Below are 16,888 nucleotides of genomic sequence, written 5' to 3' on the forward strand. Positions count from 1 at the left end.
ATAGAATGAAATGCATCCCCTTATTCATGCTCCTTAGAATAGATTTCAGGATTAAGGGTTAGGGATAGGGTCAGCGAGCAGCCCCGGGTGCGGTTTCTGGGTGCCGAACCTGCAGAAGGCAGTCAGAATGTTAATGCCCTTTTCCCGATGAGAAACTAGGATTTTCTAGAGAGCTGGAACATGGAACAGAAATGGCATATTTACATTTTTCATGATTCCACACTTATAAAAAGGCACTAATTGAAGGCACTCTTGCCCTTTCCTCGGGTGCTCATTAAATTCTACAGAATACTTCTAGGTAATGGCACTGAAAATAAGTATCCTCTATCCCTCGGCGCTCACATGACATCTAGATCGTCACGGTTCGTCAAATAATTGCCTTTTTCAAATTAAGAAGGCAGTCAAATTCTGCCCCTGACCCCCTTATGACTTTCCACTTAATCTGTCAATTTTGAAGGGGGCATCTGTTTCTATGTCACCGGTAATCTATTCACTAGTAGGGGATGTCTGAGGGTGGGTGAAGGTAACAAATTAATATTTACATTCATGTGGACCTACCAACCACAGCACTTGGTCGCGATCGTGAAATTAATTCACCTTCGCACGCGCATCGATCGCAGCCGAGAACACAAGTATTTCAAAAATTGCAACAACAATTATCTTAAATTGCTCCACAAAAAGATTATATTTACGCAGGGCGCATGGACGGGTTCGTACACGAAATGTGAATGCATACATTCATGAATTCTTACGTAAAATAAATTATTACGTAAAGCTTTCTAAACGTGTTAATAGTTTACATAAAAGCGTCATGAAGTGCGTTATATCCTTATTTAATTCAAATATCTATTCTGGACTTGCATTTTCCGAACCAAGACATACGTAAACTAACGTTACGGCTCATAAATTCTGTACTTATTAGTTACCTAAACAATCTTGTTTTGTCAGGTCAATGTATTTAATTTTCGCGATTTAATCGCATCAAAATCATGTCGAATGCATTGTTTAGTGGACTAAACGGCGCAGTATGTGACTTTCAATCCGTTATGGTGTTTTCCTAAGAAAGTACGTATGACTAATCCGAGCAAACAGTAGTCAGACAGGATTACTGTAAATAAAATGTATAATGTACGCTTGAGACTCAAAATTAGACACGCACATTTCATTAGCCCTTTATATTGCGCATACGATCATAAAACTTAGTTGAACCAAACAGTGCAGGAGAAGGCATAACGACCGAGATGAGACAGCAGCGACTCAACTATGAACCGGTTAGTACGACAAAAACTTATACAGAAGTCCTTTTTTGAATTACTTCGAGTATTAAGGATTATTTCTCAAGAAAAAGTGGGTGGGCGGAGGAAAGAAATAAAAGTAAATTTGTTTAGGCGTTTTAAAATTGAAGGGAACAGGAAAAATGAAAATAATGATACCTCGGATGGACTACATTGAAAAGGAATGAAAATTGTGATGAATTCTATTCAAATAATGAGAGAAATGAAAAAAAAACTAAGGTTTTTTTTTGCTTAGCATGAGATTGAACATTAAGATGAACATAACAAAAGATTCTTGAACAAATTCGATGAAAACACGAAGGGGGTCTGAAAAGCTTTTTTTCAGTTCGATGATCTTTGCAGAATTCCGGTAGGCGGATCCGTACTCCAAGTAATTAAAAAAGGCTTTAGCAAGAAGAGTTTTTATAATCTATTATATCACGATACTGTACTTAAAATGAAATACCAATGCGCTCTTAGTTGCCTAAAAGGTGGAAGGTGAATTATTTTTCATGCCGTAACTGAAAATTGTTAAATAGAAAATATCTTAAGACTGATGTAAGAAGCTTGCATTAATTCAATTAGATCTTTGTACTTGGATTGTGCAGTGTGCAGACTTAAAAAAGAATTGAATTTACAAGTATGAAATATAAATAAAAAGGAAACTTAAACGTATAATGACGCCTTGAAAAATTACATGCATTTTGCTAGATATTATTGAATCATGAACAGCTCGACGGCTAATAGTAAAATAACGTTGAACTCGATGAATCGATTAAGATCCTTAAATCGATTTAAGATTTAAGATTTTTTTTGGTGAAACCTGGCCATGGGCCCAACCGCGACAAATGGCGTTCCATTGAATATTCAGTCACATCATATCAAAAAGTAAATTAAATTGATTTTTAATTGAATTCAATCTTTAAATTGAATTGATTTCTAATTGAATTTGATTCAACCGTCAATTTTGGATGCTCTTATTGCCATTAGAATTCATTATTCAAGACATGAAAAACTCATTTGATAGGAAAGAACTGATGAAATTTGATTTAAGACAAAATAAAGGCCAACATACACAAATGTAATTGTTACTTATTTTGAAACGCCGGAGTCGCTGTACACATCCACTCACACACACAACCATAATCTACAATGAAATAACGATTAAGATGTATCAATTCATTGAATGAGAGTCATGAACTAATTGAATACAATTTTGCGATTAGTTTATTGCTCCACGAAAAAAATTACATTTGCACAGAGCACAAAAAACAGGTTCACACATGATACACGCATCAACGCAAATGATTCATACAAACACAGTTCAAATGAGAAGAAATACATTGAATACTTATCAATTCAAAATGGTGTCGATGCCATTGTACACAATTGCAGGTTGTTATTTTGAAACGCCGGATCGTTGATCGCATATAGTGCATTTCCATTCGTATACAACCCCTTGAATAATGCATAGCGGTTTTCAACGTGTGAACATTTCTTTGAAACGGTTTTTACCGCGTCAAAAACGATTATATTTAAATAGCATATTACGATCTCGTTAAAACGTTGCGGCGATAAGCGAATCAAAAATTGCCGGTGATTTCAACCGGGTTTCCTTCCCTGCGTATGGAACAAATGGATAAAGCTAAACGACACTGCCGTCTTGGGGTAGGCCCATATTCATGTTTTGTCTGTCTTCAATGCCAGACGAATTTTAGTTGGGTTCTAGCCACTGTCAGATCTCTAAGGCCTAACTCAGCCGTCGGCAATGAGATCGGTGACGGATCGTAAGGACGACCTAAGTAAGGCTTTAGAAAGCTGGGAATAAGGGTCGTATCTAATGACAGATTTTCAAACGATTGGTTATTTCGACACATTCAGATTTTCCGCAAATCCGTTTAACAATTACGAGGAAAACTATTGAAAATTAAACCGTAAATAATTCTAGAAAATTTTCATATCCTATTTCCTGATAGTATTGAATATAATGTGTCCCGTTGAATCATCTATTCAGCGTAGAAAGTAACCTACAGTGAAACATGTATAGAAAACATAATTCATAGAAAATAAAAGCGATCTGAAATATTTTCGTTTGAAAAAGACCGGTTTTATATTGAATACATTTTATAATGTATCGTATATATACATATATTTATATGTATATATATACGTTCTGATGGTATATGTTAGTCGTTAGAGTTTGGGACGGTTATATTGGTAAAGTTCCGTATTACAGAGGATACCGCCATAAAAGGATATATTTAAGATAATGACAACCAAGGTCAGTTTCTTCATGATTAACCTAAGTGTAAAGGTCACAATTTGATTGATTTTGATCGTACAACGGATGCTATGGATTATGTTGTTATGAAAATCGATGCTGTTATGTTCCCAGGAATTATAAGTCGTAAAAGGGAAATTTAGTATTCAATATTCGGAACGTATAATAAAACTTCATGTACTTTTATGATCATCCTAAATAACGGCCAACTTGAATTCATTGCGCAACTAAGCATGAGTATAATTGTCAATTAGCGACGGTACTCTAGTAATTTCGTGAGTTAGATACAAGAAAATAAAATGAAACGGAAAAAAATATCTGGGCTCTATAGAAAACTATGTTATTCTTCGGAACCCGGTTTTATGAAGAAAAGTTAACCCCCCGTTCGTGAAAGAAGGCCCTGGTGAAAAACTTGTGAATGCATAATGAAACCTAATGGAAATCAAAGTCGTCTATCTTTTCGACGAACAAAAGATCTTTAAATCAACTGAAACTGATTGTTTTTAGCTATACGTATTACTGCGTTTAGATTCTGAATGCATTTCTGAAATCAATGATTTTCTAACGCAAAACGATACTGGATTTTATCTATTCATGTTACAAAAAAACAGGATCTAAACATCTAGGTATACAGAGTACTTAAAGCACCATGAATGTGGTTGGGCGAATGGACCTTTGGGCGCAAGTCCAGTATACGACATTATAGTGCGTGTGTAGAGTTACACTGCGTTATTCGGTCAGTGTTCACGCCAGTTGACCGTAGACAGCCGACACCAAAAGTAAACTACGAGAAAAGGTGGCAACCTGTGAACCCATCAACCAGAACTGACGTATGACAGTTATTCCATCCCTCCAACTGCCATTTGTCTTCATGATTTTCATTGTCTCCCATAAATTCATTGCGTATTATGAAGTCGCGGATGATTTGGATGATAATGGCATTTCGAAACACAAAAGGCACTTATGTATATATAACATTCAAATATAATATATCTAGATAGCTTAATGATTATTGGTTAAAGGGTTTTTGGAGGTCACAGTCTTTTATGTTGATGTAACAAAAAATAACCTTATGGGAAGGTTTCTAGCATAGTTTAAAATGTGAATGATTAGGGTTAGGGTTAGGGTTAGGTTTAGGTTTACAAGGAGACATCAAAACTAAAATGAAATAAAAACATTTCGTCCATATTGCTACCTTTTGGAAGATGTGCGTGGAAATTAGTGAACTATACCATTGGCAGTTGGGAGAGTATTTCTCTGTTAAGGAACATGAATATATCATTTAGTATTATAGACATGTGACGCTGCTGTGTATGTCTCCACTGATGTGTTGCCCTATAATGTCGTATATCGGACTTGGGCCAATGTTTGTATGGTGTCATCTGTCAACCGTCTTGTGGAGTCGTCACCTAACTGGTGTGTGGGGTGTCATCTGTCAACCGTCCAGTGGAGTCGTCACCTAACTGGTGTGTAGGGTGTCATCTGTCAACCGTCCTGTGGAGTCGTCACCTAACTGGTGTGTAGCTAGGGTGCCATCTGTCAACCGTCATTTAGAGTCACAACCCCAGAATGTAAGGTGTTGCGTGTCATCAGCTGTAGAATATGGATCCCCAATCAAGGATCTATTTTCATGGAACTTCTTTTAGTTCCATATTACTACGCTTTTATATTTCAGTTTGCGCATTTATTCCCCGATTTACTCCAAAAGTATCTCTACACGTTGCACTATAATGTCGTATATCGGACTTGGGCCGACCTTTGAATTCCAGTCAAAAGTCGTGGACTGGTTACCGGCACCAATTAAATCAACTCAATATTTTTTCGTCGCCGTTTTGCCTCAAGAATGTTCGTTTTACACATGATTATCGTATTGTGGTAGCGAATTGCGTGAGGCGACTCGGGAATAAAAATCGGCAATCTGATTTGATTTTATTGTTCGACGTCGTGTCACACGGTTGATACGTATATTCCAAGATTTCATTACAAATATTGGCATCCTAAAAGTGGCATCAATGTCGTTATGCCAAATGGTGTACATGTAGACCGAACAAATTAAGGAGGCAATTGATTAAGACAATTAAGACAATTGAATTAAATTGTTTTTGGAATGGATTCAAACATAATTGAATTATTGACCTGCTTGTACAATCTAAAATTCTAACTTACAGAAAATCGAATAATAATGGCTTTTCTTGAGGAGTTCACTATGGTGGCTGATTCGGGCCATGTAATAAAAAAAATCACAAACGTTACAAATTTTTTTTGCAAACGCTTTAAAGTCGTTTTATTGCGCAATAAAATGAAAATTACCACGTTAAAACGAGAAATTACCGCGATAAAACAAGAAAAAGTCGTTTTATTGCGCAATAAAACGAGAAAAAGTCGTTTTATCGCGCGATAAAACGAACTTTTTGTTTTATTGCCACGTTAAAACGAAAAATAGCGCGATAAAACGAAAATTACAGCGTTAAAACGAGAACAAGTCGTTTTATTGCGCGATAAAACGACTTTTTCTCGTTTCATCGCGCAATAAAACGACTTTTAGGCGTCTGTAAAAAAAAATTTGCACCATTTGTGATTTTTTTTACATGGCCTGAATCAGCCACCATAGTTTACCCCAAGATTTACTGTAGTTTTCAATATGACAGCTTCGCCTCTTTCCCAATCGCTTGCAACATTGTTGGGTACAATTCATCGATCCATGACAAGAGTACGGTGTAAATTAGCTAGAGATTGTCTATTCATTTCCAGGTCGCTTCATGACCGAGTCCGGTAGGTGGTAATAATGACAAAGGTTAATATGCCAGGTATTTTACCTCTGGCATTATTACGTACCTCGATTTACCGAGTCCACGTGCTTCAAATTCTACATCACAATCCCACTTCATACATTTAGGTTTGAGAAATTCGTCAAATTGTTTATCAACTACATGGATTTACAATTATTTTCAGGGAGCAGATGCGTTCACAGAAGATCAGATCGAAGGTACGTTCACAAACATCTGAATTACACCATTTCATTCGTTCAGAATATGTAACAACGCTACATCTGTTCAGGGGCATCAATAAGATTGTTTTCTTTTAAGTGGGATCAAAGCTAATACAAGCGGAACTATATATGTCATACTTTGCACCGTATCCACCAAGCGCCGAAGGCAAACGATCATTTCTGAATCCTTGAAATTGCTTGTACGCCCTTATACATAGTCTTGATTTTTGAAATTCGAAGCTGAAGGGGAGCGTTTTCTGGAAATCTTAAGGCAATATTCATGTAATGCGAGAAATGTGATGTGAGAAAAGAAAATTTGTAACTTAAAAAAATCTGGAACCTGGATTTTAGAAAGGGGATCGTCGGCACCTTCGACCCCTTTTGGTGACGCCCATGCATCGTTTCCATATCGCAAAATTGCACTTGATTTGGTATATTACGTGATATTATTTGTTAGCATTTAGAGAAGCATTTAAATTGTTTGATAAAGACGGCGATGGAACGATTACGACTGAGGAACTAAAGCAAGTTATGAGTTCGATAGGTCGCAATCCAACTAAACAGGAACTCACGGATATGATCAGTGAAGTTGACGAGGATGGTAAGTATAGCAACTATCGAAATCTCCACGATGATTCAATGATGTTTTTACACGTTTCAGGTTTCGACCGAGTTCGACTGATCTCTTCGCGTCCTTTTCGAGAGAAAAATACATGCAAACGTACACTTTGATAGGATAAAAACCCATTACGTACAAATTAAACGAATTTGATATCGATAAAATCGAAACTTACACTTTGTATCTATTCATTTCTTGAAAAGGACGCGAAGAGATAAGTCGAAATCGATCGAAACGTAAATCGTGTACAGGAAACAATTTATTCATTAGAAGATTTTGATAGTAACATTTTTACTACTATTCTACTATCTGGATACTCATCCGATATTATATCAGTATCGATTTACCTGTATATCTAACCTGACTTCATACGCCTTGACTCATTCACCCTATCATTATCACTATTGTTATTATCATTGATGATATTATTATAATCATTATTATTATGGTTATTGATATCATTATTCAATTCTCTGCACTTGCACATCTTCGTATACTCTAAGCATCGGGGTGCAGTGACCTGTACAGCCCCAAGACTCTCACTGTTACCTTCATTCAACTTTACTTCATTTATCTATGCTGTCAAAATTCATGAAAATGTAAGTCAAATGAAAAATAAGTCATTATCATTTATTATTATGAAGCTGGTATACGTACACAATTATAGCGAAAGCTCGTGCGTCTAATAAAAAAGTTAACCTTTAAAGTACTGCTCGTCTCTTTGTATTTATTCATGCACCTCTGTGAACTTCATTCATTTTGTGAAGTGGTATGGAAAACAACTATTTCACGAAAATAAATTGTTTCGTTTGCAGGTAATGGTCAGATAGAATTTGACGAGTTCGTGGATTTGATGGCTAAAGGAGGAGCGGGAAGTGGGGATCCCGAGGATGAACTAAAAGCAGCGTTTAGGGTGTTTGATAAAGATGGCGATGGCGTCATATCGAAAGATGAACTAAAACAGGTCAGATTCAGTCCTAGCCGAAAATTTTTCAAATCATTCAGGGGTAACCACTTGGAGCTCTTGTGCAATATTTACAATATTCTCTCTACCCCTTTAATGTTTAATAGGTGATGGCAAGTTTAGGGGAACAGCTGAGCGAAGATGAAATAAAAGAAATGATTAGCGAAGCTGACATCGATGGTGACGGACAAATAAATTACGACGGTAATTTCCATTTTTCACAGTAAAGGCATTCATGCTTAACACGCGACTGCATTTATTGAGATTCAACTAATAGAATTTCTTATTGCTGCCATATCTTGTAGAGTTTGTATTCATGATGATGAGTAAGTGAAGAAGCACACAAACGAGGACCGGCTGTACATAGTGAAATTAGATAGACCCTAAACGGACTAAAAGTCCATACGATCAAGCGGAGGCTGAAAATGTGTTCTTTCGATTGAAATTCTGGACATGGATCTCTCTTGCTTGTAGCAGGGCTAATGAAAACTGTTGCTTATTGAAAGTCGGAACGGGGGAGATGTGGTAGAGATTGCGCTCGGAGGAAATCTCTCTTAATGCCTCTTTATCAACAAATTTGAGGTCGAATCAATAAATCATTAAAAGCAAGCATTAGAAATGCAAACATCGTTAAACCTTCCGTGTGATGTGTTTTGTTTTCTTTCCTTATGATATCGTCGTTCTGTGCTGCGATGCAGTCTTTGATTAACGGCATACCTATTTCGAAAATTGATTACACGCAGCAAATTGACCAGAAGGGTCGAATAACACATGTTGATTTAGTTAAGATGATCGTTTCTTACGCAAGTATCTCAAGGGGCATTAACGCTTCCATTATGTAATTAAGATTTTGTTAATTCTATTGTAAAATGTAACTTAAATTTTCAAATAAAAGTGCTTCATAGAAATAATTTGACAAATCTTGTTTTCGAATTTGTGACTTAAAGTTCATGCCATCAAAACAAAATATTGTGTTGAAGTTATTTTCAAATGTGATATATTCATAAATATCAAATATGCTACTGGTTCGAATTAGTTATGCATATATTAAAGTTACATCTGATTAATCACGGAAAGTACAATTTTGATGGATATGCTGCCCCGTCGTGGGATCCTATATCTCATGTGTTTTGATGGTTATTTAGTACTAAGAGTTTGGGACGGTTTTACTTATCAGGTTCCGTACCAGCGCTGGATACAGCGCTAAATTCTGCTGGATAGAGTATCAAGAAATTAGAAAAGGTAAATATTGTCTCGGTCTAATTCTAGATCTATCTATAAGCCTTTCGATACACTTGAAACAACATTACTACATGACATGAAATGGTTTTTATCATATCTCAAAAATAGGCAAATGTTTGTTGAACGTCTAAGTTCTCGTACCAAACAATCAAGTGTTGGTGTACCTCAAGATTTAGTGCTAAGACCCCATTTGTTCTCAGTTGTATGTTCTTTGTCATGATCTTAACAGATGGTACCAATTTGTTGACTATCAAATTAAATACAATATTCAAACCCCAATTTAACATACTATCATTTTTTAAACACAGTTTAAATTTATACACCCTTATTTTCACTTTCACCGGTATTTCCTTATAAACAACCCCTTTTTTAATCATCTCGGGGATTTCCGCCCGTGATTGGAATCAATTCTATAACCATTTTCCCGTGAAATTAAGGCATATGTTGAAGGAAGTGGTCCGCCCGGGTTTTAGTCGTGGAAAATGACATTAAAATGAACTCGTAGTAGTTGCCATAGCAATGATGTTGATGGTAATGCAGCAAAATTACCTGATAATTGGATTCTGGTACTAGATATCAAGGGCTACGTTCAGAAAAAAGAAGATTCACAAAGTCTTTCCACTCAGTCGAAAAGTCAATTGCTTAGGCTCGTATAGACCAGACTAATTCGCATGTAACGCCCGCGCGAAATGTTGAAATATAGACATTTAACGATATGAACGTTCATTACCATTTCATGTTTCCTGTTTTTTTTCGAATGAATCAAGATTACAGGCGTAAGTTATTAATTCTTATCGAACGTGTCAGATAGTACTAATCATTTATTATATGAATTAATACAGCCCCGTTTGACACAAATGGGTCTTTAATGAATGTTATTATAGACATAATCTCCGATCCTCAAATAATCCTAGGCAATTTTAACTTAGTAACTCCTCGACTGGTTGAACGTCATATGTTTTATATAGGCTAATTCATGCAAATATGGTACGACTTTTCAAATCTCAATTATTCAAACGACTGTTCAAAACTTTGCAATTATGGTTACAATATTATTATCCTCTACTTATTGCCGTATTTACAATTCATCTAGAAGTCTTTACAAATCTGCCACCAGACGCATAATAACATCAGATGATGTAATGCCCTGATAAGGTCACCCGACGGAAATCACCCTTGCTTGCTTGCCAGGGTTTGGTTGCCTCCCGGCGAAGCTGAATAGATCAGCTTTAAACGGGTTTTTATACTCCCGAATCTTAATACGTTTATACTTGTATTATCATGCGAGCTATCAAATACAATATATAGTTTAGTGTAGTTTCCAATCATAATCATGGGGTACCAGCAGTGCTACTGTGGCAATCGAGGATTCCACGGTACGGCAGGCGAGGATCTACAAGGTTCCACATTTCAATTAAATCTGAATGAACTTATCTCTGAAATGAATCAATTATCTATGAAAGCTATCCGATATCCGACTAGAAGAATGAAAGTATTGTATATTTGGTGGGTACTGTCAGTATACATGGATTGGGAGATCAAAAAATTCCAGTTCAAAGTTCATTGAAAATTAACTTATTTTGACAACGTAAGGTTTAGGTTTAGGTTTATTTATTTCGCTCAAACCAAACATTGGTATATAGAGGTTACAAGAATTTGTACAATAAAATTTATAATTTACAAAACTTAAAAACAAGAAAACAGAGATACACATAGAATAGAATAATAATAGAGATAACAGATATGTATACGTGAATTTTACTTAAGTAGCTTGAGACCAGCATTTACAAGCGAGTTTAATTAGGGTTTTCTGTTATTTCACAGAAAACCCTATTGATATCCGCGTGATTATTATTATTATTATTTTCTTCCACACTATTTTTACCAAAAGAACATAGGCTTTGTTACCTTACCATATACAATCCATATAATATCGTTCAGCTCAATGAGATCTACAAATAGCCCGCGTGTTTTTTCACGAATCATCGTTACAAAAGCGCTGTCGGGCTGTAAACATCGAAAATTTAGCCCCATTCAATGGGGCGACATGTTTTTCGAGTCGTCATCCCGAAATCAACCCGCAGGCCGACTGTCACTTCGATTATCAATTCAAGTATAAATGAACTAATTTATTGCCGCAGACTTCACATTCAGTCGCGGTCTTCAAACAGTGATTTTAACAATAGCCCATTTTCCTCATCAAATCATATTACCGATACACTGGAAATTTACTACTTTAGATTTTAAAAGCACTGTCGAGCCGTTAACATCGACGAATCGACGTGTGTTACTACATCGACGTTCCGGGGATGAGCTGCGAGTTTCTCCTCATCATGAGAATCGAATCGAGTACAAATTAATTTATTACTACCAGTGATTTGGCTGCGGGTTTCAAGGAGTTAGTTTAACAATACCTATTTTTCTTTACCGAATTAACCGTGTATTTACTAAGATAAATCTTTAGTGTACCGGGGAATCGTAGGCCTAAACTAAACAGGCCGAAGAGATATGGCGGAGAAAAGCTGTTATGTCGACGAGGTATCAAAATAAAAGAATATATTACTTTATTCGGCCGCGGGCTTCAACCATTTATCAATACTCTATATTTCCTACACTACATACCGATCATTGTCAAATGCACAAGGTATTTACTAAATACAAGTATATAACACACTCCTATCCGTATGCTGGACTCACACTTGACATTCGGAGTAAGCGTTCGCTGTGGGGGAAAGGAGATCGTTCGCTGTGTCGCTTGAAGTGTTTATCGAGTTTTACGCGACCTTAAGGCTTTAGTATGGTGGCTGATAAGATAAAAAAAACACGAATATGCAAATGAGGGCGACATAACGACAAAACGACAAAACTAAAATAACGCGAGAAAACAATGATTTTGATTTTGTCGCCCGCGACAATTCATTATTTTAGTTTTGTCACACGCGACAATTCAATATTTTGGTTTTATCGCCCGCGACAATTCATTATTTTGGTTTTATCGCTTGCGACAATTCATTATTTTGGTTTTGTCGCCCGCGAAAATTCAATATTTTGGTTTTATCGCCCACGACAATTCACTACTTTGGTTTTATCGCCAGCGACAATTCATTATTTTGGTTTTGTCGCCCGCAACAATTCTTCTTTTTGGTTTTGTCGCCCGCGACAATTCATTATTTTGGTTTTATATTTTGTTTTTGTCGCCCGCGACAATTTTTTTTTGGTTTTCTCGCCCGCGACAATTCAATATTTTGGTTTTATCGCCTGCGACAATTCAATATTTTGGTTTTATCGCCCGCGATAATTCATTATTTTGGTTTTGTCGCCCGAGACAATTCATTATTTTGGTTTTATCACCGGCGACAATTCATTATTATGGTTTTATCGCCGGCGACAATTCATTATTTTGGTTTTGTCGCCCGCGACAATTCACCATTTTGGTTTTGTCACCCACGACAATTCATTATTTTGGTTTTATCGCCCGCGACAATTCATTATTTTGGTTTTATCGCCCGCGACAATTCATTAGTTTGGTTTTGTCGCCCGCGACAATTCAATATTTTGGTTATATCGCCCACGACAATTCATTACTTTGGTTTTATCTCCAGCGACAATTCATTATTTTGGTTTTGTCGCCCGCGACAATTCTTCTTTTGGTTTTGACGCCCGCGACAATTCATCATTTTGGTTTTATATTTTGTTTTTGTTGCCCGCGACAATTTTTTTTGTGGTTTTGTCGCCCGCGACAATTCATTATTTTGGTTTTATCGCCCACGACAATTCAATATTTTGGTTTTATCGCCCACGATAATTCATTATTTTGGTTTTATTGCCCGCGACAATTCATTATTTTGGTTTTGTTGCACGAGACAATTCATTATTTTGGTTTTATCGCCCGCGACAATTCATTATTTTGGTTTTGTCGCCCGAAGAAAATTTTGAAGACGCTTTGATCTTTCGTTTATATTTGAATCTACCAAAGGCCCATCAGCATAAGAAAATTGGGTCGATCTGACTCATGATGGCCGTCCTATGACCTTTTTAGTGCCCAAAAATGTCAATTTTGGCCAGAATTCTAGGTCCTGTAGCTTCCTTCTGGTTTGCCATTTCTCATTGCAATTGCTGATGGATATTCTTTAGAGAGGGATGTTATATACCTGGGACAGGTATTTTTGATCAGCCAATTATGACGCAATTGGCAGCCATCTTGGTGTCATCAGTACTCATTCGTAGGTGGGAAAAAGTTTTTCCACAATTAATTGATACCTAAGCATATTGTGTTACTATATTCAATTGAAAAGTTGTAGCCCATAACGTGTTCCATGATTTTGGTGAGTTTCAAGGTCATTGGTTTTTGTATGTGGCCATCAGGGGGCGTTGAATAATACAATAACTTAGTATCGCTATATTATATTTGTACCAAGGCATATTTTGTTACCATGATCAATGGCAAAGTTGTAGTTCATGACATCGTCTTTGATTGTGGTGAGTTTTTAAGGACATTAGTTATTCCATATAGTCACCAGGGGGCGTTGAATAGTAGAAAAGCTTAGTTTTTCCTTATTAGATTGGTACCTAGGCATAGTTTGTTACCATGATCCATTGCAAAGTTGTAGTTCATGACATCGTCTATGATTGTGGTGAGTTTTTAAGGACATTAGTTATTCCATATAGTCACCAGGGGCGTTGAATAGTAGAATGACTTAGTATTTCCTTATTAGATTGGTACCTAGGCATATTTTGTTACTATGATCAATTGCAAAGTTGTATTTCATGACATGTACTACGATTGTGGTGAGTTTTAAGGTCATTGGGTTTTGCATATGGTCACCAGGGGGCGTTGAATAGTAGAATAACTTAGTAGGTCCATATTAAATTGGTAACGAGGCATATTTTGTTATCACAATCAATTACAAAATCATAGCTGCTCATATGTTCTTTGATTGTGGTGGGTTTCAAGGTCATTGGTTTTTGTATATGGTCACTAGAGGGCGTTATGTATTGAAATTGTTAGATTGTTGAGCATTTGAAACCACTGCACAAGTCCCTGGACCCCTAGTTTGGTTTTGTCGCCCGCGACAATTCATTATTTTGGTTTTGTCGCACGCAACAATTCAATAATTTGTTTTTGTCGTCCGCGACAATTCATTATTTTGGTTTTATCGCCTGCAACAATTCAATATTTTGGTTTTAACGCCCACGACAATTCATTATTGTGGTTTTATCGCCCGCGACAATTCATTATTTTGGTTTTATCGCCCGCGACAATTCATTATTTTTTCGTTTGTCGTCCGTGACAATTCAATATTTTGGTTTTGTCACCCGCGACAATTCATAATATTGGTTTTGTCGCCCGTGGTTTTGTCGGAACATTAAGTTTTTGGTCGAACAGTGTGTTAAGGTTGTTTTGGAAATTTACTCGGTCTGGTATATTTTGGATTACTGTGTATGTCATTTGTCAGGACATTTAACAGAAGACGACTTAAGATACTACCTTGCGTGACTCCACTAGTTAGACCGTCTCATTCCAAGATGAGGCGTTCCGTTGATTTCGGTTACAAGTTTCCGTTCAGAGATAACTGCTGTGCCATTTGGGCGACCTATCATTGATACTGTTTCCTAATAGCCTGTTCAGTAATGGCTGATGTTGAGCCTTATCAAATGCTTTGTTGAAATCCACCGTTGAACAGGATTCTAAGACTGTGCTGAAAACCCGTTATCGCTGCTTTGCAGCTATATTTAATATATTGTTATTTACAGCATTAAGTAATTGTGACATTTTAAAAAGTGTTGGGTCTATTTACATAAAAAGGTGTTAGGAAAGCTCTTCGTATATTGTTTAGTTTGGAACATTCAAAAAGAAAATGGAATTCATCGCCGATTTTGTTAAGACTAACGATTTCGTCAAATTGGCGATCTCCGCGATTAGATTTTCTAGTACATCCAGTTTATCGAGCTTCTTTAGTTGGCTAAATATTTCCGAAATCGCCGAATGTACATCCAACTCGTCTTGCGATTGATTTTTATTCTTGGCTCGCAGCTTTGTATCTGGTGAAGACGTAATAGATTTCGTGGTTGGTGCATTGTATCTGTAGTTGTCGTGTTGAAATATTGAGAGTACTGCTCGTCACGCCATCTGGTGGGATAGCTGAATTCGCAGGTTCCCCGTTGATCTATTTAAGATCTTAATTGAACTGTTGAATGCCAACGGAATAACTTCAAGCGAACCTGGACGAACTTCGGTTCATCGGAGTTAGTCGACTTTTGCGAACTAAACGAATGTCAGTTATTAGTCGGAAATATAGTTAGCCCGGAAAAAGTGTGAACGCGGCGCGGAAGATCGGACCCGTTACAAGATGGCAGATTTCAAATGCGTTGAAACCGAAAATGCGTTCGATTATCAGCTCCCACCACTAGTCGATTACGTATGAAAACCGAAGGGGGATCCTCAATCAGTATAACCGTTTGAGGGGTGAATATAGTCCAATTGAACGCAAGATCTGGGGCCGGTTCATAGACTGGTATTATCTTAAACCCGGGCACTAACTCAATTTATTTTCGATTGAGTTAACCCCTACGGGTTAAGATAATGATATTCATCATAAACGGAAAATTCTATCGAATATATAATAACTGACCGTTAGCGAAAATCGATATCTCTAGACACTCAGCAGAAAATGGAGAGGAATTTCGGCGGAATACATTTCGGTTACGTTACCACTTGTCAAATATTTGAATAATGTTACTATGGACATTCGACGGAGATTTAAAATGCGAACCCTTTTCGGACAAACCTTTAAACCATTCCCTGAAAACGCTCGAAATTTGCAAGAAATTATCCTCTCTGTCAGGTACCAGGTGAAAACTTGCGTAGTTCAGATGTATATTAGTGACTGTCATATTCGGAGAGGATTATAGTCGACTTGTCGCGATTAGTATCGATAATATATGACTAGTAACAACTATATAAACAACAGATTTCGGGTCGTCTGCTATTCAAGTTTCACGCGTCGAAAAGCGTTCACCTGAATTCAAAATGAAGGTAAGAAAAACAGAATAACAGATTGCACTTTATGGTACCAGTTGGAATTCGACCGCTAGCAGTCTACCGACTACTGTCTGTCACACCACCTCTCCGTGCGACGTTTTGGTCCGTAATTTCGTTAATAATGTACCGATTTACCTTATTCATACATCAATGTCTTCAGTAAAAGATTTGCATTCAGAAATATATCATTTTCTTCGTCAAATCTGTCTTTGTTGTTGTTTATCGACAAATATTTACGCAGCATACGACCGCATAATGCTTCAGCGCTGATGTCGCGAGCGCAGTTCCGGCTCACTGCGCACGCGCATAATCCTACATAGCAACGGCCGATAGGTGGCGGAGAGCGCCGATTACAAAAGAGTGCAGAAAAGAAATAGAAAATGGGTAAAACGGCGACTAATGTCTATTTCAACCTGACTTGAGAGCATCCCGAGTGGCCAAGCTCGCTCATTTTTGGTAGTACATAGCAGAGAAAGG

At 37.0% G+C, this 16,888-nt stretch overlaps 1 protein-coding gene across 2 annotated transcripts; it reads left to right on the forward strand.

Annotated features, from left to right (window-relative positions):
- The first annotated feature begins 1,165 nt into the window (after positions 1–1,165).
- LOC141903174 (uncharacterized) lies at positions 1,166–9,020 on the forward strand. Of its 2 annotated transcripts, none has more exons than XM_074791204.1 (6): positions 1,166–1,271; positions 6,508–6,541; positions 7,002–7,145; positions 7,979–8,127; positions 8,235–8,331; positions 8,433–9,020. In XM_074791204.1, exons 1-6 carry the CDS (start codon positions 1,242–1,244, stop codon positions 8,459–8,461), a joined length of 483 nt encoding a protein of 160 aa, XP_074647305.1. In that variant the 5' UTR covers positions 1,166–1,241; the 3' UTR covers positions 8,462–9,020. The 2 variants fall into 2 exon arrangements, with proteins under 2 accessions (XP_074647305.1, XP_074647306.1); XM_074791205.1 differs by lacking the exon at positions 1,166–1,271 and adding an exon at positions 3,427–3,555.
- Positions 9,021–16,888: the final 7,868 nt, after the last annotated feature.

This window comes from Tubulanus polymorphus, chromosome 4, assembly GCF_964204645.1.
Source record: "Tubulanus polymorphus chromosome 4, tnTubPoly1.2, whole genome shotgun sequence".
NCBI classification, from domain to species: domain Eukaryota; kingdom Metazoa; phylum Nemertea; class Palaeonemertea; order Tubulaniformes; family Tubulanidae; genus Tubulanus; species Tubulanus polymorphus.

Bases quoted from the DNA above. Each gene is read 5' to 3' on its own strand.
- LOC141903174 (XM_074791204.1), top strand. From the start codon at position 1,242: ATGAGACAGCAGCGACTCAACTATGAACCG. The intron at 7,146-7,978 runs GTAAGTATAGCA...TTTCGTTTGCAG, and splicing joins CAGTGAAGTTGACGAGGATG to GTAATGGTCAGATAGAATTT. The intron at 8,332-8,432 runs GTAATTTCCATT...CATATCTTGTAG, and splicing joins CGGACAAATAAATTACGACG to AGTTTGTATTCATGATGATG.